Genomic DNA, 23822 nt, shown 5'->3' on the forward strand with positions numbered 1-23822 from the left:
GGTCCGCGGTGTTAAAATGATTGGGGACCCCTGTTATAGGGTACTGGCTGACACAATTAATTTATTTATTTATTAGATTTATACTCCACACCATCTGGCAGGCAGGTCACAATGTGTTGATAGCACACAAGAGCAGTAGCAATGGTAGCATTAAGCAAGCCACCCCCAAAGTGACTAATCATGCACTGTGTTCCTTCTAAAAATAACAATCCAAGCCTTGGGCCCACATGCCACAGTGTTTATGTCCTTAAAGATGGACAGATTGTCCTGTGATTACCTGGTTTTAACTATAACTGCAGATTATAATTTAGTTTTGATATAGATAGATTGATGGTGGGGCTCAGGAGGTCCAGGATGTCAAATTTATGCCTTCAGACCCCTTCAGATCCACACGGAGCCCAGAAATGGCTCTTTTCAGTTGGCTAAAAATACAATAAAAAGAAAGTTCCTGGGTCAGCACTTACTTTTTTTTTTAACTTTTGGGGTTAGGGAGCTTTGAATGCTCTCTCCAGCCACTGATGTCCAGACTGCTGCTCCTTGGGGGTAAATCTACCATATTTTGCATTTTTTAAAATAATTATAGGTAGGTGGATCTACAAAAGTGCCCTAAGGGCCACATGTAGCCTCTGAACTGGACTTTGCCCACACTTGTTATATTTTCAGCAGTAACAGTAGTCCAAACAAGTATATATTTGATCATCTATTTCTAGACAATATTTGCATTTTCTGTCTACTTAACACTGTGTGTGCCTGTTGAATACTTTGGCCATCTCAGGAGAAGAGAAGACTCCCTGGAAAAGACCCTGAAGTTGGGAAAATGTGAAGGCAAGAAGAGAAGGGAACGATAGTGGATAACATGGTTCTACAGTGTCATTGAAGCTGCCAACATGAATTTGACCCAACTCTGGGAGGCAGTGGAAGACAGGAGGGCCTGGTGTGCTCTGGTCCATGGGGTCACGAAGAGTCGAACACGACTAAACAACAACACTTATGATCAGTTGCTTTTTTTAAAGGAATCAACTTGCTTTCATCTAGGTTCTGAGTAAGAGGAAAAACAAGACTGGAGTAAGATATGGCCCAAAAATGAAAAATCAAACACAGAAGTGTTTCCTTGGGGTGAATTCTTTGTTGCTTTAGGATTCCCAGACTTCCACCCCTAATCACACTCTATCCTGAAAGAGGCATTCTTCTCCTCCCCATCTCTCTAGTCACTTGTTCTAAATTTCTGTGAAGCAACCACTGCAGAATCAAACGGTGAATGAGGGCAGAGAGAGAAAGAGTGTATTGCCAGACATCACGTCTGCAAAAGAGAATGCACCCAAAACATATAGTGCACTAACATGTGCAAGAGAGCACACACAAGTGAGAGCATGTATGCTCAAGAAAAGACATGCACACAAGAAAGAGAAAGAGAAAGAGAGCGAGAACAAGAGAGTGTATGTATACTAGAGTGTACTGAGGAGCTGTGACTTAGGCAAGCACTGGACTGGACTGCTAATGTATGGGCCAACAAGGTCACATAGTTCAGGGGAGTTGCCAGACAGCCAGTGCCATCTGTTAAGTCCAACATGGTTTTCTCACATAAAAGACCAAGATGCAGCTGGTTGTTAGGGTTGAGTTTTCAAAGTCATCCTTGGGATGCACGGAATAACATGGCCTATAAAAACATATTCCACACCAATCACTAGTATTTATGACTGGCAGGCAGTAGGTAGTAGTCCATTGTTGTTTAGTCATTAAGTTGTGTCCGACTCTTCATGATCCCATGGACCAGAGCATGCCAGGCCCTCCTGTCTTCCACTGCCTCCCGGAGTTGGGTCAAATTCAAGTCCATTAGGAGGAGCCACAAGCAAGGCCCTATCCCAATGGTTATTCAAAGTACAGTATCTGGTAGTCAGAAGTATAATGCCTCTGATATGGAAGCTTCATTTAAGGTGACCTCTTGTACTTATTCTAGCCAACCTGGTGCCTAATCTACTATGAATATAATTTTTAATTCCTGATGCTCATTCTGTTGGATCTAATTGGGAAAATAGCAAGTGGATGTTTTGTGGAAGCACATTTTGTTATGACAATTCAATTTGCACACTAAATGAAAGCACAGAAGCCAGTGTATAGAATTCCATGCATCCCACCCCATCTCCGGGAGGATTGCATGTGGGAGGAGGGGATGTACTTCCTAAAACGAAAATGTCAAGAAAACTTTGCCTTATGGCATGTTTATTGCAGTATTTTCAATGTACAATAAAAATAATTGGCCATTTGAAGGACCAAGTAAACATACATGTTCCCAATAGCTGTAACAGTAACGTGTTAGTAGCAAATAACAGACGTAGTTACTTCTGCTGATCCGGTAATGGTAATGATAACAGTTTGCTATTAATCCAAAACAGTAAATAACAGAATGAGTTTCCTTTTAAAAAATGGACAAAAAAATGAAATTGTGGACTTTCTTTGGTGTGATAGGAAACTCATTCTTTCCACTCCAGAAGGAGCACAGGACAAGAGTGCCCTGATCAGAACCTGAAACATTTCATCAGGGAAGGATGGGGAGAGATGTGTCATTCCCAAAAGGTAGTAATGGAAGGGTTGAGGTGGTCTGAAGACAAATCTTGTTTACTCCTTCCACACAGGGATGAAACTGGAGCTGGAAGTGGGGGTGCTTCCTTAACCCCCTCCCACCTCCTCATATTCTCATGTGCTTAGCGGCATGGCAGCCCTTTGCATGTCAAACCTAATTCACAGAGTTCTTCTGAGGATTAAAAAAAGGGAGAAGAGGGTCATATATGTTGCCTTTAGCTTCTTAAAGGAAGGGCAAGATATAAAAATAAGAAACAAATAAGTGGAGAGCTGTCACTAGCAATGTTAACATTGGGAGCAAGCAACAATTTCTCCCATGCACTCTGTCCTGAGGTGCTGGCATGAACCTCCCTCCAAAAAAAAAGGGGGGGAGCAGAATGTGGTGTATGGCACCAAAAGGAAGAGCAAGTTTATGCTCAAATTAAAGGAAAGTGAACACGGCCAGGAGTAGTGCCACTTATTTTCCTGACACTTACCAACTTTAGATTTCAGCATCATCTAAATTTTGATCCTTGGGTGCAAAGCCTTGGTTGTCCTGCTTTAGTTACAGACCTGAATAAGAGCAAACACTTTTTGCACATTTCATTTCACGATGGTAGTCCTGAACCCTGCTTTTATGGTGGCTCCCATGGTCAGGACACTGTAGAGACTGGGTTTCAGTTGATCATGGCAAGAGCTCTGCAACCATAATAAACACAAACATGGTTACAAGAATTGAATGAGGGGGAGAGGAGGGTAGTTTCTTGCTTCTTCACTGAGGTACACAATGATTTGAAAAACTACTAGTCAATTATAATAACTAATGTTTAACAAGCAATGCTCACTTGCTGTGTTTACAAAGGCTTTAAATCTACTACATGATGAAGAGTCCCTCTCTATTAATGAAAACATGTGCTACCATTTCCAGCTGCATTTCTTGATTAGATACAGGCATGCTAACATTCAGCATGAATGATAATGAGGTGGGAGCAAAGATAAATAAATGAGGCATCTGCCACTCTGATTTGGCAGGGCTGTTGTGAGTGGGTTTCTGGAGAGGCACAGGTGTGGGAGGGAAGGAATGCTTTCTTCTCCCGCCGTCTAAATACCTTTAGTATCTTGAAGTACACAGACCAGATTCAATGTGTTGCAGTGGCATCATGCACTATGCATATGCCTTATGCGAACATACTGCTTCGCTGCTTTGCCCCTGCCCAAGAAAAATTCCTGCAGGCACCTTTGGAGGGAGGGGTATAGGCTCCACATTAAAAAAAATGGATCAAAACTTATTTTAAAAATTGGCAACCAATAGTGAGAAGAGAAGAGAAGAGAAGGGAGTGTGGCATTTTCTCTGACAAAGTCACATCCATCTTGCCTGTTCTGTCAGTGTTTCAAAGGTCCTTATAAAATGTTTTTTCACTCAGATTCGTACATGCTTGCACACACGTGCACACACAAAATCCCAAACTTGCAAAGACTTCCACCTCCTGCAAAATGGCTTGTACCACCGAGAGATACACACTTGGGATTGGGGGAAGGCCATTTGGGAGGTCCGGTAGCAGAGACTTCGCCACATGTGATTATTTCCCCGCTATTGGCATTGCACTCCTGCTCTTCGCAGGTGCTCGGAAGAGTTTGTTATCTATGACTACGTCGCCATTTAAAAGGTTTGGTCTTCTTACTGAAAATAGATTCTGAGATGTAATTTGAAGCCAGCCCTTATCATAAACTACAGGTCGCTTGGGTGAGGTCTGAAGAGTATAAAACTCGTGTAAATAATTCTCACCTTTCGTTTTTCCAGCACACCTTCCTGGAGCCATGGCGAACGGGACAACCACAGAGGCCCCAAGCAGCCTCAGTAACAGCACAGCAACCCCTATTTCAACCACAGCCCAGCCAAATTTCATTGATAGTCTTCTTAACAAAATTCCATGTAAGTAAATTCAAAGGAGAATAGAATGAACCCAGAAGTGAAGTTTGTCTCACTGTTATGCTCAGCTGTCTCTTCTCTGAGCAGTTAGACATTCCAGGCTCTTGAGGCTTACCCAGATTTGGTATCCTCTGAAGGTTCCTTGACAATTTGTGATGTTTGTGTTTCTTTGCAATTATACAGGTTCAGTGTAGATGGGGACATAAACACTCCACCATAGAGAGAGGCAGATTTCCCTGTCTCTACATCAGCAGCCAGCATCCTAAGATGCTTTAGTGTCCAAACCCAGAGCTTTTTCTGTGCCTTTCTGGCTGTCACTGTGCATTTGGCACTGCCATCTATCCAGTCGGTGGATTCTTATTCTTCACTTCACCAAATATGTCTACCACTTTTGGCAGGACAGCAACACTCTATATTCCCTAAGATTTCAGGGCTATAACCTCTGGGCGGGGAGAAGGGTAAATGGTGTCACAGCTGCTGGGCCTTTACGATGTCACAGAAGTGGGGTTGGCAGGCAAGGAGAAGGGCTAGAATTGCTGCTGGCCCAGCTGATCAAGGAAATTTATTTATTTATTTATTTATTTATTTATTTATTTATTTATTTATTTATTTATTTATTTATTTATTTATTTATTTATTTATTTATTTATTTATTTATTTATTTATAGCTAGCCTTGAAATCTTATGGAATATAGAGTTTTGCTGTCCTGTCAAATGTGGTAGACATAATTGGTGAAGTGAAGAATAAGAATCCACAGAATAAATAAATAACTAAACAAATAAACAAATAAACAAACAAACAAATAAATAAGTAAATAACTAAACAAATAAATATAAATAAATAAATATGTGTGTGTATGTGTGTGTGTTTATATCACACACACACACACACACACACACACACACACACACACACACACACACACACACACACACACACACACACACACACACACACACACACTGGGGGCAGAGGCCCAGAATCAGTGGCAAGTGGTGACTCTAATTTCAGGGGGGAGATGAATCTACCTCCAATTGTATTTGGCAGTTTACAAGAGCTACTCAAATCACGGAGCTCCAGTCCCCAAACAGAATCAACAGCTTTGATCTCTCTGGTAAAATTCATAGTCAAAGCCAGAGTGGATTCACACACGCTGTCCACTGGGGTCCCCTGTCTCTACTACCCAGAATCCAGGTAAATCTGATGAACCCAGAGGTGGAGGAAAGAAAACAGTTTTTGTCAGTCAGTAGATGCAATGGCTGCCATTATTCCTTTTAGGGTTCAGGTCCTGTGTGGCTTTACCTACAGCACAAATGGGAAGTGAGAAGGTCTCAGGCTGCTGCTGCTGCTGCTAGGTACACTACTGGGAGTGTTCTTCCCAGTCTCTTCCCCTCACTCCTGAGTTGTGCATTCTGGCATTTCATTCCATTCCTTGCTGTCAATGAACAATCATGCCGAGGTGCTTGCACCTTTCCAGCTCTTTTCCACCCCAGCTGCCTCACCCCATACCTGGCCTTTGGGTGTGTTGATGTTGTACAAGCACAACACACATACAAACACCTTTGCACTCGACCAGTGAACCCTGATGCCAGGTGAGAATGGGTGGAGATGGGGCCCTCAGGCTTTAAAGCCACCTCACATACAATGTCTGGTAAAACCTGGGCTCACTGTATTTAAGCCCTGGGACTTTCTGAGCAGCAGGGACTCCAACAGCATCTGCCAGACCATCAAGTTTCTCTGTTTCCTCTCATCTGGGTTGCAGTCCTCACAATTGCTGAGACAGAAATGGGAACAGCCATCTCTGTTGTAACGCAAAGTTTTTCAGGGTCCTTTGGTCTTCGGTGGGCAATTAAGAACCATTCATTTTTGTGCTGATATGTTCATCCTTTGCTAACATGGAACCATTCAACTCCTGGAATATTGGAACTATCATTGCAGCAGGGACTGATATGATGAGCATGTACACTTTGAAATTTGACACTACATCACTGCTCTCACCCAACGTCCCCAGATATTTTCATCCCTCAGTGCTAATTGTTCTGATATTTTTCCCCCTGCATGAAGACCTAAGTAAGTACATTTACATCAGCCAGTACCCAAACCTCTGGTTTATGAATGTGGGATATTGTGCTTCTGTATCTATGATTCAAAATGCTAGGAAATGGCCCAGTATTGCTGCTCAATATTGTGTCTACATTGCCAGCAGGAAAAAGGATGCCGAGCTTTACATAGCAAAGGGCAGCCTGAATGTTGACGACACCAATGGCAGCAATCAAGATGGTCCACATCAGGGGTCCCCAACCTCTGGTCCATGGCCCAGTGCTGGTCCATGGTCATGGCAGCACTGGGCTGCAGAGACAGATCTTCCCCCCCGCATGCATTCCCCCCACGAATGCACAGCCCGCCCACCTGCGAGTGCACCCCACCCACCCACAAGCACAGCAGGGTGCCCCGCCCCCCCAAAACCCCAACCCTCCCCCAACTGGTCCACGGTTCAGAAAAGGTTGGGGACCACTGGTCTACATGATACCTTCTTATGCTCAGTACTATTCACAAAGTGATAACAAGCAAGGGAAAATTCCTTTTTTTTTTTTTGCATCAGTTAACCACTTCTCACCCAAACACAAAGCAATTGTAAGGTCTGTTGTTTTTGACAAATGTGAATGATAGTGGTAGCTCAGTAGTTCCCAACTTTGGATAACCTTGGTGTTCTTGGGCTACAACACCCAGAAACCCCAGCCTGCAAAGTTAGTGGTGAAGGCTTCTGGGAATAACAATCTAAGAACACCTGAGGTATCCCAGGTTGACAGCCACTGCTGACTGCTACCATTGGTGTTGTTGACATTCATACTGTCTTTAAAAAAAAACTTAAGTAAAAAATCCTTTGTCTAAACATCCCCAGATTTGGCACAGAGCAAGAGCAGACTGTCTGCTATACTTGTGCCAAATTTGTTTCAAAGTTATATATTTTTGTTTGCACTGCCACATTTTTAGATTTGCCCCATAAACTTTGCTCTGCTCCACAGTGTCATAGCTGCAATCCTGTGCAGCTATAATGAGAGCCTTCCTGGGGCAAGTGTACTTCCTCGGACTTGATCCACAAAAGCTCAGATTAAAGTATAGCAGCAAGTCTTTAAGGTGTCTCACTTTTTTCTCTGATCTGATATTCTTGTACAGACTAACGTAGCTACTTCTTTGAAAATTGGAAGTATGTAGGAAACCAATTTACTTTGTTAGGTTGAGAAAGACTGTGAGCAGGTGAGCTGTACGTCTCTTTGGTATGTTGTGCTGATCGGTGCTTGGAAATGTTACTTTTTTGGACAAGCCAGCATAGGGGATTCTAGGAGGCAGTAGCCCAAAAAGCAAGGTTTCCAAGCTCTACTCCTGATACTAGGCTCTCTCCTCTGATACGTCTTTGCCTTTAAACCAGACCTGGACTAAGCCGACCTTTAAACAGCTGTTCCATTCATTGCATGGGAATTTGAGCTCATGCATCCCCACCAATCCAAAAGCAAATTGGGTGGGGGAAACAGTGAGGTCAGAGAGAAATGAATATGCAGAAAGAACAGACAGTGGTCATTCACAAAATAGATATGGAATGATTAACACAGACAACCATGCATTGTGGACCTGATTAATCCATGTAGCATGATTACAAAAGGGAAAAAAAAGCAATCTGACTTCACTGTTTACAATTCCTCCACCCAACCATGTGCATATATAGATACTTGCAATGCAGGATAATACTTTATGCTTCTGACGCAGTGGGCGTAGTCCACCAAGGCTCACACCACAGGAAATTGGTTCATCTCTATGCTGCCAGAAATCTGTTTGTGGGTTTTGGTGCAACAGGCTAACATGATGCCCCCTCTGAAATTCCTTCTACCAAGATCACAGACCCTCCCTTGCTCCAAGGTCCTTTGTGCAATTGTTGTGACTCAAACTGACCTTTCATTTCTTTTGTAGAAACTGTACTTTTTAAAGCATGCTATGGATAGCTTTTTCTGGGAAGTCAACATTCAGAATGCAGGGCCACAGCAAAACATTGCAGGATGGACTGCTCCTGTCCAGTGTTCCAGCCGGCTTATTTTAAGATAGCAGATCCAAATTCCCTCTTTGCCTTTTCCATCTGCCTGCCAGCATTCCTACTGAGCCTAGTTTATTAGCAGTTTTAACCCCTCTTTCACCTGGGATAGGCAATCTTTTGGCATGGGCAAGGTGCACTGAAACTCCAAACTCACTCTGGGCTAAGTTTCAGCAGAACATTAGCAGCTTCTTGGAACATGGCTGTACCTTAAAACATGGCACATGCTCTTTGTGCATCTCATTTTTTAAAAGGAAAACACAGTGTTGCCCCTGTGGTGGTAGCAAAAGTCAGCACATTTAGTTTGGAGGCACATCCCTGGTTTATTCATATGGGAGAAAGAGAACTCTTGCACAAGCTCTGTTGAAGTGAATAGGATACAGGAAGCGTTCTTGAGCCACTCTTGGCACCTGTGAATTATTGGCAACCACCAGTAAACAATGCCCATAAATTTGTTTCTGTAGCTTGGTTTCTTTCCATTCCGTTTTTGAATTCCAGACAAGCTGACTTCAGTCAAATAAGGCAAAAAGAACATGTGATTTGCTTGTTTGAACGGGGCGGGGATGTGTGTGACTACATTCCGGCTTTACGCATATGTGCCCTCCACCCCATTCCCTCAAATAAATTTCCTTCAAGCACAAAAGGAGCCGGCATTTTAACTGAGGATGCCCTCTGGTGGTAGTTAACTACCACAATTAAAAGCAAAAGTTCTACAGAGGGAAATTGCAGGGATGCTTCTGAAGATGGGATTACGTATAAGCATATTAAGCTGGCTTCCTTTTCTGGTCTTCCACAGTGCTGGCGGTGAGAAGATGTCTGAGAAAAGAATGCAAAGAGCATAGGGGGGAAATCCAGAGGTTAAAATGTAGCCACAATTTGAACTCTGCCCCCAGTAAAACTGCTGCTACTGCTATAGCACCAATTATTAAAGTGAAGTCTTTGTGGTTTTTTTCCTCAAAAGGAACTAAATTGAACAAGTTTCAATTACTTCATTTTCCCCCTGAAAGCTATACACCCCTGGCCTGTGGTATACATTCTCCTTCCACCCACTTTGTCATTGCCTGAGCAGCATCCACCACTGAAGAGGGAACAGCAAAAGTCAACACTTCAGGCATGTTATTTTCCTCCTCTGCCATTTAGTGAGATCAGACTGTATTACTATGCAAGTAACTAAACATTGCAGTTGTGCCTCAGAAGAAATAAACATATCTTGCCTTAAGTTGCAGTCATGCAATAATATAGTTATGCCTTTATTCACAGAATAACACATTAATCATAAGAAACTTGTTATTTGATGTTAATTATATACTCTTTTCTTCCAAGCTCTGAAAATATTGGCAAAACAACAGGGATTAACTTCTGACATTTCCATCTGGATGGTTTTTTTAAAAAAATTGTAACTATTTGTCTTATGTTAGGAAGTGATATGGGACTTCTGAAAGGTACTGCCTTTGGGCAAAGACTCTTCCATAAAAAGGGAAGGAGGAATGCCTCCTTAATTTTCTTTCTTGTCCTCTAATGTTGCAACAGTGCCAAGATGGGCTCTTATCGCAATTGTTGTCGCAGTTGGCCTAGTTCTTCTACTCTTACTCGTCTGCATCATCAGATGCTGTTGCTGCAGGAAGAAACGCAAGAAGAAGGAAAAAGTCAACTTGAGGAGCCTCAACGGCACTTCCACCACCACCAGTTTGGTAAAGTCTTCTCATTCTTTCTGGTGTCTCTCTTATCTCTCTGGACAAAAAAATGTTCAGCTTCCTCTTGAGAGGGGGAATGTCACAAAATAATATTTTGAGCATTTGAGAACTTCCAGTGGTGCATCAGTGAGGCTCCTTTCTTACTGGAGAACAGAATGACTCATTGACACAATCCGGCTGGCTTCATCTGAGGTTGAGATTGATTGCCTACCTGGCAGGTCATTGGCTGACCGTCTCATCCTTCTCTGCGGCTAAGAAAAGCAGGGACATAAAAAGTTATTTGACCTGTCAAACAATAATCTGAGAGAGAGAGGTCAATGTGTATGAGGAAAGATACTGGATGCAGGTGCACCCTAGTGAAAATACCTGGAACAAAAATAGTATGGGCAACTCTTCATGACCTGGTGAGGTTAAAACTGCAATTGCTGCTATCCAAATAAATCAAGTTTAGGAAACAGGGGGGAAAACAGGTATCTTTTTGGTGTCTGGGAGCAAGAAACAGGACAGAGCAGCCTACTTCCCAAATACATATGTTTATTTCTTTTCTTTTGCTGCTGGAGGTCACTGGTGGAACCCTGAATGGCACTAATTGGTCCCTTAGCTGATCTCCTTCTTCTGAGAGGGCAACTGATCCATATATTTAGCAAGCTGTCCCGTCTTCTCTCTGAACTGTTTAGACATCACTATACCATAACAAGAGAACGCTGCTATCTTGATATAGGTCCAGCCTGATACAGAAGACATTGAGTGTGGACTGGCGGATGAGAAACGAGGGCGTCTGCAATACTCCCTGGAATATGACTTCCGTAATCAAGAGGTATAGGTCAAGGATGAAGTATTTGTGTTCAACTTTTATTACAAAGCTATCTTATTCCAACAAGAACAACCCCTCCCCTGCTCCTGCCAGCCTTTCAGATCTACCTCTGTGTTTCTCCTTCTCCTTATTGCTAGACCCTGCAAAATCTTGCCTGCTGGCCCTTTATTGTTCTCATCTAGCCCATATGTTGATCTGCAATACAACTGGTGTCTAGGAACAGATGTCACATAAATATGCTTAGCTTGTGGGCTGTTCATCTGATTCTTTGCCGTGCTGTGTTGCTCCAAATGGCTTCTGCATGCTTTTTCTTATATGGCTTTGTTTGCTTCTCCAGTTGTACATCATATCTTCATTACTTCAGGCTATCTAAATGGAATGCATGCTGCCTTTCTGTGCTGCTAATGTTTTGGCATTGATTCTCTTTTAGATGAAGGTTGCTGTGAAGCAAGCAGCTGACCTGAAGGCCATGGACAGTGGAGGCACTTCTGATCCCTATGTGATTGTCTACCTTACATCTGATATAAGGAAGAAGTATGAAACAAAAGTTCACCGCAAGACACTCAGCCCTGTTTTCAATGAGTCCTTTGTTTTCCAGGTAGGGGGCAGTACTGCTTGTCAAGGAATTCATCCAGTTTTTTTCTGGTTCAGTATTGTAACACTATCCTATTGTTATACATATATAATGATGTGCTAAAATACCATATATATATTGAGCCTAATACGCCTATTCTGTTGAAATGAATGGGGCAACTTCTATGTCATGTGTTTAGTATCATAATGTATGTTATGCTTCAAAAATGAACATGTTGTCTTGCCTTTCTAAAAGCAACACAGCTCAATGACTAGCTGGGATGAAACTTTTGTGAAGATGCTGAATTCCTATATTCTCATATTATGGGGATTGTTATCTACTATGAACATACGAGAACTCTGTGTATGAAAGTTGACAATACTGAAATGTTGGTTTGAAAACTGAATTAATGGCAGCCAGCCATATTACTGTCCCCTTTCTTATTCTCTCAGCAGAAGCAACTTGTCACATTGTGCTTTATTAATGTGCTGCCAGCACTTGGAAAAATGCAGGGAAATATTATCTGGTTCCCTCTGGTGATCAGTGGTGATACTGTATCTTTGAAATGATACCGGATAGAGAGATGTATTTAGGACTCAAGAGGCCTGGGTTTAAATCCCCATGTAGCCATGGAAACTCTCTAGGGTGTGTGGAACTGGTAAAACCACTCCTCAAATATCTCACTTACCTTGACAGTCCTATTAGGGTTGCCATAATTTGGTTCTGACTTGAATGTATAGAACAACCACAGCAAATCTTTGAAATGCAGGTAATTACAAAAGCACGAAAGACAGAGCAAGACAATATTTCCCTTGCCACTTAGGACTTATAAGAGAGTGACATAGGGCTTGAACAATTAGTGTCAAAATGCCTCTAAAACGCATTTAAATGCTTTTTAGAAGTAGCATTTGAAAAAGTAGGTTAAAATGCTACTTGTTCCGTTGTGGCAGTGTATTTGAGTAACAGCTGATGGGAGACAAATGTCAGTAGACAGCTAGTTAATGCCATTTTGCCCTACTTGCTGTAAGCTTTCCTTGTGGGTCTCTCTGTCAACTGATACAAACCCATTGTTGGACAATATGAACTTTGGGCCAATCCAGTAAGTTCTTGTGTTCCTGTGTTGGGAGCCTTGCATTCCTATATTACACAGGAGTGCAAATTAATAGAACTTCAGCATGACATGGAATTGGATCTCACAGAAACTGCCTGGAAATCATATTGCTTTCTGGTCTTTTCTTTCTCTGCAGATACCCCAGGCAGACGTCACCGAGACCATGCTTGTGATGCAGGTGTATGATTTCAACCGCTTTTCCAAACATGACATCATTGGAGAGATGCGGCTGCCTCTTGGGGATGTTGACTTGCATCATGTCATGGAACAATGGCATGAACTCAGTGCAGCAAGCAAGATTGAGGTGGGTAACTTGGGCAGAGGGGTGGCAAATGCTGCTAGCTGGCCTGGCAAATCAGCACCTGAACTACCCATGTTTAGACTTTATCTGGCCATTTCAGCATTTTCCCCACAATGTATCAATTCCTATTTAATTCCGTGTTATTGACTGTAACCTTAGGTCATCATTGTATAAAAAACTGGGAGAATGAACATTATGTAATAATTAAAATAAAGATGGGACAAAGTTAATGAAACATAGATTAGTAATAACCTGACCTGCTGAATTAGTTAAACCAGCAGAAAGCATTTTCCTATTTATGAATGAAATCCATTTCAGCTAACTTTTCTTATTTAATTGTGCAAGAAGGTATACAAAATTACAGTCACTTATTTGTTCAGAACCTGTTTAGGGTACCCTTCAAATTATCAATTTAAAAAAATAGTATAACTGTTAATATATAAATAACCATAATAAGCTGAATCCTGCAAATTTTATGTCATAACACAGTTATCAGGATTGAAACTTCATCTCAAAAGCTACAGAAAGAAAAAGAGTGTTGCCTGACGCAAGGTAGATATTAAGAGTACCTTCCTAAGAAGGGCTCTTAAGGTCAAAAACGGCCCATTAACTGGGTCATGAATGAACTAGAAAGGAGTACAGCTAACACAGCTCAGGTGTGATGTGACCATAACTCCCAGTGGTAGGTAATCTCACAATTACATTCTGTGCTAATTGTATTTTGAAGAGTCACTTGTCCAGCAGGCCAAGGCAAAGAGGCAGTCCCAAAGCCAGCAAAATCAGGGAGCTGGACAGAAGACAGATTGTATTTGTCTTCAACGTGGAAGAGATTGTCACTCTCGAATTGGACTTCTCAGCCGCACTAGATGCTGTTCCAAGTCCTCTATTCAGGGCATGCTATTATAGTCTCTTGAGACTGAAGGATGCCTAATCTAATCTAATGGCAGTTCCTGAACTGTCTTCCAAAGCAGGTCCAAGTACTGCACAGCACAGTAGCCTAATATGATGTTTGCTAGGGCATGGATAACTGGTCTCCAAAAATCCATTGCATAGACATGTGGTTCTGAACCAGCACAGAGGAGAGAACCGTCTTGATGTTCTCCTGGTCCAGTACTGTGATGCACAGCAATACCTGCCTGCTGTAGTATACCACCTTAATTGCTATAGCACCAGTTATCAGTACTGCTACACCCGATGAAGTGGCACCATGGTGTCTGCATTGCACGACAGACAAAAAAGGGTCATATCCTTGTCAGACTGGCTCCAGTCAGCCAGTAGATCTATGTATCAGATGAACTCATTTCCTCCATCAAAAGATCACATTGCATAAATGGTATATTATTGTTATTTTCCAAATCAGGAGTGTGGGAGAATGCTGAATGGATCTGCCTAATCACAGTGTCAGCTGATTTGGCCAATTATGAAGGCCAATCAAAAAGTGCTCTGACAGACAAACTGCACAGGTTGTACCATTATATAAATCATTACATAAGGAGCCTGCCAAACTGAATGTTATGTAAGGTCCGTCTTGCTAACACAGGATGTGCTGCAAGTTGTCTTAGAAATTTTGCAGCTTAGCAGGGGAATCATTCGCTTTTGGAGAACAGTGCAATTTTTAAAAAATTGCTAATTTTGGTCCCGATCGAGCTGAATTATTCTTCAGGTTGTTTTATAGGCACACTGGGAAAGAAAAGGAAGTAATCTCTATATTTATTGGTGTTGAAATCATGTGAATCGCACAAGTGAGGAAGAAAGAGCAATATCCTGCCCCCTCTTCGTCACTGCTTTCATCATGTGAAAGTGACAACAGCCCTATTTCAGGCATTCCAATCATACATTGCAGTAGGCCAAGCCCCAGTTTTGTCACCCTCCTGCAAGACTGAAGAGGGGATGTTCTGTCACACATGAATTGGGGACATGATTTTCCCATGGAGAGTCCCATGGATAATATACTCTCTCTTCAGACTCCAGGGCCTCCATGTGTAGAAGGGCAGCAGAAGTGATGACAGAAGGGCTGAGCTAGAGAACTCCCCTAAAACAGTGGTGGTGATGATGGTGATGAGCATCGTCTTAGAACTGCAGAGTTGGAAAGGACCCTATAGATCAGGGGTTGGCAATTAATTTCTATAGGGGGCCACATGAAAAATCTGAACTGTGTTCAGGGGTGGGTAGTAATAGGCCCCCATTGGGTGAGGCCCTGCAGTGAACAAACTACAAGGCTGACATAGTTAACTCCCTAATTGCCTACTTGCTATAGCACCAGTTATCAGTATTGCTACACCTGATGAAGTGGTACCATGGTGTCTGCATTGCACAACGGACAGAAAAGGGCCATATCCTTGTCAGGATATGACTTTTTAGGGAGTTAACTATGTGAGTGTTGTAATTTGTTCACCACGGGGGGGGGGGAACCCTGACACTGAGCTAGCTCACCTGTCCTCTGTTCCCTTGTGGCCTTCCTCTCCGAATGCCTTCTATCTGGTGCAGGCGACATGATGTGTCATCGCGTCGCCTGCGCAAGGATCGCTTCTGGCCTCTTGAGCTGCAGGCTCCGCAGCCTGCGGCTCAAGAGTAACAGTTAAAACTTGCAAGATCCCAGCACTGGATCTCACGAGTTTTGCTTACTGCCGTGCTGGGTGACTGGAGCTGGAACTTCGGCTCGCTCAGCGGGGATGGGCGGGCCGGACTGGAGTGACGACCAGCAGGCTGGACAGGAGTGGCTCTCATGCCACCTGTGGCCTGCGGGCCACACTTTGCCCAGGTCTGCTATACATCATCATGTTTAGCCACTGTCAAGAAAGCACAGTGGGGAATTGAACTCCCGAACTCTGGTTCTACAGCCAAAAAGACCTAAAGCACTAAGCTGTTTAGCATGATACCTGAATAGGGCTGATCTGAAGGGGGGGGTGTTTTGTATCTTTGTAAATTCTCCACATGATCCAGAAGGCTGTTTCCCTCCCCTCCCCATGAGTGCCTTATGTGGCAAGGCTACACAGGTAGATCAACCTCCCTCTCTTCAAACTGTCACTGTCACATGACTGACGGGGCTGGGGCCCAGCACCCACTGTATGTCCTCTCCAAATACTTTCAAAATGACCAAATTGCAGCTGAGATTGCTGAATGCTGAAGAGCCCATCTTTTCAATTCCAAAATGAAGTGAGGATGCCCAAAATAACACTTGAATCAAACTGGGCCCTCTCAAGTGCTGAATTTTACTTCACTAGTTTGGAAGCCAAAAATCCACAGCAGCAGCTTTTGTTTCAGAGGATCAAGGGGGTGATCAAAGACTGGACAAGAGTGCCCACCTAAGTAAGTAAGTAAGTAAGTAAGTAAGTAAGTAAGTAAGGAAGGAAGTAAGTAAGTAAGTAAGTAAGTAAGTAAGTAAGGAAGGAAGGAAGGAAGGAAGGAAGGAAGGAAGGAAGGAAGGAAGGAAGGAAGGAAGGAAGGAAGGAAGGAAGGAAGGAAGGAAGGAAGGAAGGAAGGAAGGAAGGAGGTGACAGGAGGTTGAATGGGGATACCATTTTTATCTTCTATCCCAGGTCAGAGCCTTCTATTTTCCACATTTCCACATTTTTTCAAATACAATTAAAAACAAATACTTTAAGATACTCAGATACACATTATACCAGATAGGTTATGAATTGGCTTGAAGTAAATTGATTGCAACAGAAATAATTTGGTTTGGTAGAGAAAAAAATAAAATAAAAAAGGAACAATTTGAACCAGATGGAATTTGAGCATCTTTATCTGCAAGTAGCAGCTGGCTGGATGACATAATTCAGGTATCTGGTTGCAGATCCAGAACTTGGGAGCTTGATTCTTCCACTTTTCCTCCAGGGAGAAAAGCCAGCCTGTATGGCCTTGGGCAAGCTGCATAGTCCCAGGATGCCCAATGAAAGGAATGATATATTTCTTCTGCTTAAGTGTTCCTGGGGTAAACCAAACTTCACCTTTATATCTGGCTATGCTTGTATTCTTTTAAGGATTGATACACTGTTATTTTTAAAAATAAAAATAAAAAGCTTTGTGCAATAAATATTTGCCTTTGGATTTAAGTCAGTTATAAGATGGTCTAAGAATATGCCCAAACTGACAGCTATAGATCATCCTTCCTGTGTTATCTAGCCAAGGGAGAAACTGGAGAGCTGCTTTCAACTGTAGCAGCACAACCTGCAGACATTAGTTGTGTATCCCATGAGAGAAAGACATTTCTGTCTCAGAGAAGTGGTGCTTAAGACACAGTTCATTCTGGATACGAACAGCAGGTGACAAAGAAGGCATGAATGCAATACAAAGGCAGCTAATAGGCAAAGAGAACCAAGAAGAAGGAGAGTATATGAGCAAACCGTGCAATGAGTATAAGCAGAGGCCTGTGAGCACATCTGGTATACTACTGTATGTTAATCATTCTAGAGCAGCTAGTGCCCATTTCCTCCAAAACCTGTGCATATTGAAATCATAATTTCCAGGCATGCAGCTTTTAGCCATCCCAGTTTTTCATGTGAAATATAATTAAATCACATTCTTGATTTATCATTAATAATATTTCACAGGGTGTTTTTAATCTGCAGTGTCTTTCATGTTCTTTGATTCTGGTGTGAATGCTGCGTTTTGTGGTCCCAATATATACCTGGCCACAACTGCAAGGTATCTGGTATACTCCTGCAGTACTGAGGGGGTCCCTTTTGTCCTTTGCTGACCATAACATTTGTTGTATTTTTGTAGTGGGTCTGAATACTGTTTGTAGATTGTGTTTTTTCAAAAGTTTCCCCATGCGGTCCCATGTGGTGGGAATCAAAGAACATGAAAGACACTGTAGACTAAAATAACCAGAAAAATCGGCAGTAGCTGAACATGCCCTGAAACAAGCTGGACATGAAATCCTATTTCAAAATACAGAATTACTGGACGACACCAGCAATCATTAGGTTAGACTACACAGGGAAGCCATTGAAATCCACAAACACCAGCAGAGCTTCAACAAAAAAGAAGAAAGTATAAAACTCAACAAAGCCTGGCTCCCAGCACTGAAAAATACAGCCTGCAAAAGGTCAATGAAGTCTACCCAGCCACAAGTACCAGTGATCACTCCACACAAAAGACTACAGTAGCTAACAACAGTCATTAATCACAGTGACAATCTCCCCCCCATCACAACAATACACCCATAACAAAAAATACCCTGATCACCATAAACACCCAATCTCCTGAAAAGGTCAAAACGCTGATCCCACAGCTACAAATACTCAACTAGCCCACACGCTACACCAGAACACAGACAGAGTTCTAACTCCTGTCCTCTGAAGATGCCAGCAAAACGTTAGGAAGAAAAACCTTCAGAACACGGCCAAAAAGCCCAAAAAACCTACAACAACCTTCGGATCCTGGCTGTGAAAGCCTTTGAGAATACAATATTTATTGAAATATTGCAACAGTTAAACTTCATAGTCTTAAGCTTGCAAGTCACAGGCCAGACCTACAGTAGTTCTCCCTGATACAAAGTAATTATCTGATATATATATATCTTGTTGGCTGCTCTGGATTGGCTCTCCTGATGTCTTCCTTCCAACAACTTTCTTTCTGTTGTTGCTGAGTAAAATGGGGGAAGGTTCGGTCACAGTCTGCTATACCACTTGGTTGTGCTGGCTGATGCCTGTGGTATCACAAACCCACCTTCCCAATAAAGTGTTACAGAAAATGTATTCTTGAAGGCTTTCACGGCCAGGATCCAAGGGTTGCTGTAGGTTTTTTGGGCTGTCTGGCCGTGTTCTTGAGGTTTTTCTTCTGAAGGTTTTGCCAGTCTCTGTGGCCAGCACCTTCAGAGGACAGGAGTCAGAACTCTGTGCTCTGTGACTCCTGTCGTCTGAAGATGCCAGCCACAGAGACTGGCAAAATGTTAAAAAGAAAAACCTCAAGAACACGGCCAGACAGCCTGGAAAACCTACAACAACCATGTTACAGAACAGTTTGCATTTTTTAAAAAGTACAGCAATGAAAGAACTATCAAATAAATAAACTTTCAAACAGCACAATATGTATTTTTAAAAGGCAGGCAGTTCCCCTGAAACATAGGGGAAACAGGGGAGGAAAGAAAGAAAGAAATTGAATCTGCGTTCAAGCCATTGACAAATAAATGGGAAACTCCCATCAAGCTTTGGGAGAAGACAGCAGCAGCAGCAACATGACAAATCAATTTTAAAATGTACATTTCTATGTACTCTTGAAGCAACCATTTTCATCTGTGTCTTAAAGCACTCACACAGAGCAGTGTTTTCAACTAATACAAGAGACAGGAGAATTACCTTTTTTGGATCATAATTTTGCAAAACATTTCAACCACCCTAGCTGATGCTGGGGCACTTTTACAGTTGTAGTTCAAAAAAAAAGGTAATGTTTCCCATTCTTGCTAATGGTTGTTGTTTAGTCGTTAAGTTGCATCCGACTCTTCGTGACTCCATGGACCAAAGCATGCCAGGCCCTCCTGTCTTCCACTGCCTCTTGGATTTTGGTCAAAATTCTTGCTAATATGGATATGTTACAGTATGTTAAAAACAATGCTTTGCAAAGGTGTGGGATGTTCTTGTTTTGATCAGACCAGCAGCTCTCTGAGAGTTTAAACTGTTTCCCATGCCATGTTCCTGATCTTGCTTAAATGCCACAGTACAGTACAAGCTTCAAGATTATTAAAATGAATTTTTTTGGCTGGTAAATGATCTCTGCACTGGACTTCCAACTCTAATACTGGGCTATATTTTAATGTCCATCTCTGGCCTGGGACTTGAACATGTACATTGTCTGTAATGTCTGTGTTTTTATTTGTTTGTTCATTTTGCTTTTGGTAGGATTGGCCCAATTCTATCTGAATATTCTATAACCTTCCTTAAGCAGAGACAATCAAGCTATTATGACAGGAGAGACATGTATGTTTGGTGCACCCTCTGTTCACCCTATCTCCCCAATCCTAGTGTAATCCGTGGGAAGGCTTCTAACCTGAAAGGATTTAGCTCTCTTTTTTTTAGCAGCTTGCCAATTACTTGTATCCACCTCTCTCCCTTCTCCTGCTTTTTCTGTTTGTAATAGCAAGAACGCCTTGGAGAGATTTGCTTTTCACTCCGATATGTACCCAGCACCAGCAAATTAACAGTAGTCATTATAGAAGCCAAGAAGCTCAAGCGGATGAATTCACAGGGACTATCAGGTAACTGGGGGGAGGACAGCAGGACCGCACTGTGCTGAGTTAAAGAACATTCAGCAAATACACAGACCACTTCTCTGAGACTGCTAATACTCATATTACAGTACTTTGGGTACTAAGGCTTGGATCTATTTCGGCAGATTCATGCACATGAGATTTCAGTCTGGATTTCTCTGTTCAAACCTAACACCCAGCCACTCTGCCGTTGGCTGTTGGCAAAATTCTCTGCCAAGGGGATAGGCAAATCTGGTGCCTTCCAGATGTTTTGGACCATGGTTCCTGTAATTGCTTACCACTGGCCATGTTGGCTGGGGCTGATAAGAACTGTAGTCCACTATTACCTGGATGGTACCAGGTTGCCTTGTCCTGCGGGAGCAATGGGGATGCGTCATGGAAATCCACCATGGTATGTGGTATTAAGAATCTCTTGTGGAAGTCTAGTGTTTTGGGGAAATGGACTGAATTGAAATGTCTTGTAAAGAATTCATACTGCAGTTGAACTGAAACCTTAGATCACCTCCATAACACTGTAGTGCTATATATATATTTATTCATTACAAATTCCGGTTGTTCTTTCATCCATCCCAGATCCTTATGTCAAAGTGCAACTGATTCTGAACAAAAAGAAATGGAAGAGAAAGAAGACAAGTGTAAAGAAAAGTACATTAAGTCCCTACTTCAATGAAGCATTTGTTTTTGAAGTGCCCTTCAGCTTGATCCAGGTGTGTTCTCTGTGTCTAATGGACATGCTTTTGTGGTAGATGTTTATTGATAGGGAATTCTTTTTATTGATATAGGCATTTTAATGGTCTCTGCAGGGGAGATTGCTCTCACTCAGATCTGCCTTAAAAGCCTAATTCAATTAATTATGAATTATGCTTCAATATCAAGCTGGGAAATTTACTTTAAACAAATGAATGCAATGAAGTACAGTGGACCCTTGACTTACAGACGGCTTGACTTACAGACTTTTTGAGTTACAAACTTCTCTGGCCGCAAAATTTAGGTTTGACTTGCAGACTGAGATTTGACTTACAGACCAGAAAAAAACCAAAATGGAACAAAAACATCCTGTTACGGGATTAATCGGTTTTCAGTGCACTGTAGGTCAATGGAGACTTGACCTACAGACTTTTTGACTTGAGAACCACCTTCCAATACAGATTAAGTTCTCAAGTCAAGCCCCCACTGTACTGAAACCATCCATAACTGAGGAGCTAGGCTGATACATCAGTTATGTTCAGTTATGGATAGGTTCGGCCTGCTATTATATTCAGTTTTCTTAAAAGTAACTTCCAAAGCTTCACTTGGATAGGTAGAACTGCCTGTGATGCCGCCTATATGCTCCTCTGCCTCTATTGCGTTAGCAAGACTAACACTATTTAATGCATTTCAAAGTTAAACAGAAGCTTGCAAATTAAGAGTCCCATCACAATACTTTGCATTAGTACCTGCATTATTAGGTGAATCAGGACAGGATGGGACTCTAGGTGCTTCCACGGATCCATCCAATGGCTTCACTGCAATGTGTAAAGGCTGACCACTCTTATGGAGAGCAGGGCCAATTGCATGGCTCCTTACCGTGGAGTTCTTGTCTACCTGGAGTTGGGTTTGTATTTGGATGATAAGGACATGAATTACTGGTATCAACTGGATTGTCAAGTTACTTTCCATCAGCTCCACCAAGCACAACCAGTGGGAGTGACAGTGCAACAGCATCCGGAGAACCTCAGTTGTCCAGTCCTCCTATCAATATGATGATAATAACGTCCACATCTCAGACATGTTGTGGGCCGAATCTGCCAGAAAGCAGTTGTGCTACCACTTCTGTAATATCCGAAGCTGCCATCCTATAGATCGAATCTTGTAGGAGAAGGGGAGTGGTATGTGTAAGTCTTGGAGAAGTTAATTTTTGGACTATAATTCTTAAAATCCCCCCCTGGCCATTCTGTTTGGGGATTTGGGAGGTTGTAGTCCAAAAAAGGTAACTTTTCTAAGCCCTGGAGGGTACAGTATGCCCACTATATGAAAACATCTTTCTCATCTTCCTCTGTGCCTTTGTACTCTGTTATTCCACTAATTTGTGTCTTGATTCTAGAATGTAGACCTGGTGATTTCCATTTGGCACCATGACAAAGTGACCAAAGATGAACAGATTGGGAAGCTGTTCCTCAGCTGCCGAGCTACAGGCAACCAGCTACGTCATTGGTCTGACATGTTGGCCAATCCCCGTAGGCCTATGGCACAGTGGCACAGCCTACAGCCTGCGGAAGAGATGGATAAAACTCTGGGCCTGAAGACACGGTTCAAACTGCCATTACCCAACAGCTAAAAACCCTTGGAGAGGTGCCTCCTAGTCCTCTCCATTTAGAAGGGAACTCTTTTCTGCTCTTGAATGGAAGGTCAAGTTCAAAATGAGAACTGTTGATAATTCAAGTTGCTATGCAATGTGAGGATCAGTTAGAGATGGGGCAAGAAGTAATCCAAGCAAAAGAATTAAATATCTCACTGAGTCTCAGAGGCCTTAAAGAATAGTTACCTCAGGAATTCAAATGATCCAGGATTATATGTGTCTGCAATCTGCCATTATGGAATGAACTTGTCACACCATCTTAAGGAACAGAAGTGCACAAAATCAGAGTCAAGATGTTCTGCAAAATTGCATCTGAATGGTTAATATGATTTAGGGAAGGCAACATATGATCCTCAGCAGAGCAACTTCCCCACCCAAACCAGACAGAAGAGAAGCATCTGGAAATAAACATAATGACAGCCGTGCTCAATGTCTTCTGTTAATATTTTGAATGAATTATCTTCGGGCTAAAAAGGCAATACAGTAATTAAGAACAATGTGCTAGTAAGATTTTTAAAAGTACATGCATTTTTCAACATTACTTCTACCAATTTTGAGTTGATTTCAAAGACATTTTTCAGATGGGACAAACATAGTAAAGAATGTCTATGAGAAACATAAATAACATTGTTAATCCGTTGTTCTCCAGCGATCAAAAGGAAATAGTGCCTCCAAATTTTACAGGAAAGCTTGCACCTCTTAGTCCAGTGAAGGTGCTTCTCGATGGAACATTTTTGGGGTGTATCCATAAATGATGTAGGATCTGGGCCAGTTCTACATATATAGGTTCTAGTTTAACCAGAAGACCATAAACACAGAGGCAGGGCCACAGCAATGAACTAGGAGGATCCCTTCTGCAAAATTGAATGTAAGTGTGCTCTTTTTTGTCTAGTAGTGCAACCTTCACTTACCTAATCCTCACCTATCCACTATCCTTCTGAATGGTTCATGCTATTAAGCAACCCCCCAAAGTGTTACAAGGCATTCCAAAGATGTTTGGCATTAGCTTTGCCAACCATCTGGGAGGAAATTCTACACATAGCAGTGGTGGAGGCAGCCACTCAAAATACCTGTCTGGGTGCCCTTCTTTTGAGAAGGGAACGTTGATCTATTTAAGAAGCTGTGAATACAGAAGTCTGTCTTATCCCAGCTCAGACTCTTTATTTAGCTAGCTCTTTTCTGGTCTTACTGTCCATGGCCTTCCAG

At 42.3% G+C, this 23822-nt stretch overlaps 1 protein-coding gene across 2 annotated transcripts in view; it reads left to right on the forward strand.

The window, feature by feature from the left end:
* The window catches only part of SYT8 (synaptotagmin 8), a 32941-nt gene extending 9703 nt beyond the window's left edge, over positions 1–23238 (forward strand). For both annotated transcript variants that reach the window (XM_072985658.2, XM_020788791.3), the window contains exons 2-9: positions 4361–4492; positions 10105–10265; positions 10990–11085; positions 11513–11680; positions 12904–13071; positions 20149–20266; positions 20852–20985; positions 22362–23238. In XM_072985658.2, the coding sequence (XP_072841759.2) occupies positions 4361–4492; positions 10105–10265; positions 10990–11085; positions 11513–11680; positions 12904–13071; positions 20149–20266; positions 20852–20985; positions 22362–22595 (1211 nt within the window). In that variant the 3' untranslated portion in view covers positions 22596–23238. The remainder of the gene's footprint in view (positions 1–4360; positions 4493–10104; positions 10266–10989; positions 11086–11512; positions 11681–12903; positions 13072–20148; positions 20267–20851; positions 20986–22361) is intronic.
* The last annotated feature ends 584 nt before the right edge of the window (positions 23239–23822 follow it).

The sequence above is a fragment of the Pogona vitticeps genome, chromosome 1, assembly GCF_051106095.1.
Source record: "Pogona vitticeps strain Pit_001003342236 chromosome 1, PviZW2.1, whole genome shotgun sequence".
NCBI lineage: Eukaryota > Metazoa > Chordata > Lepidosauria > Squamata > Agamidae > Pogona > Pogona vitticeps.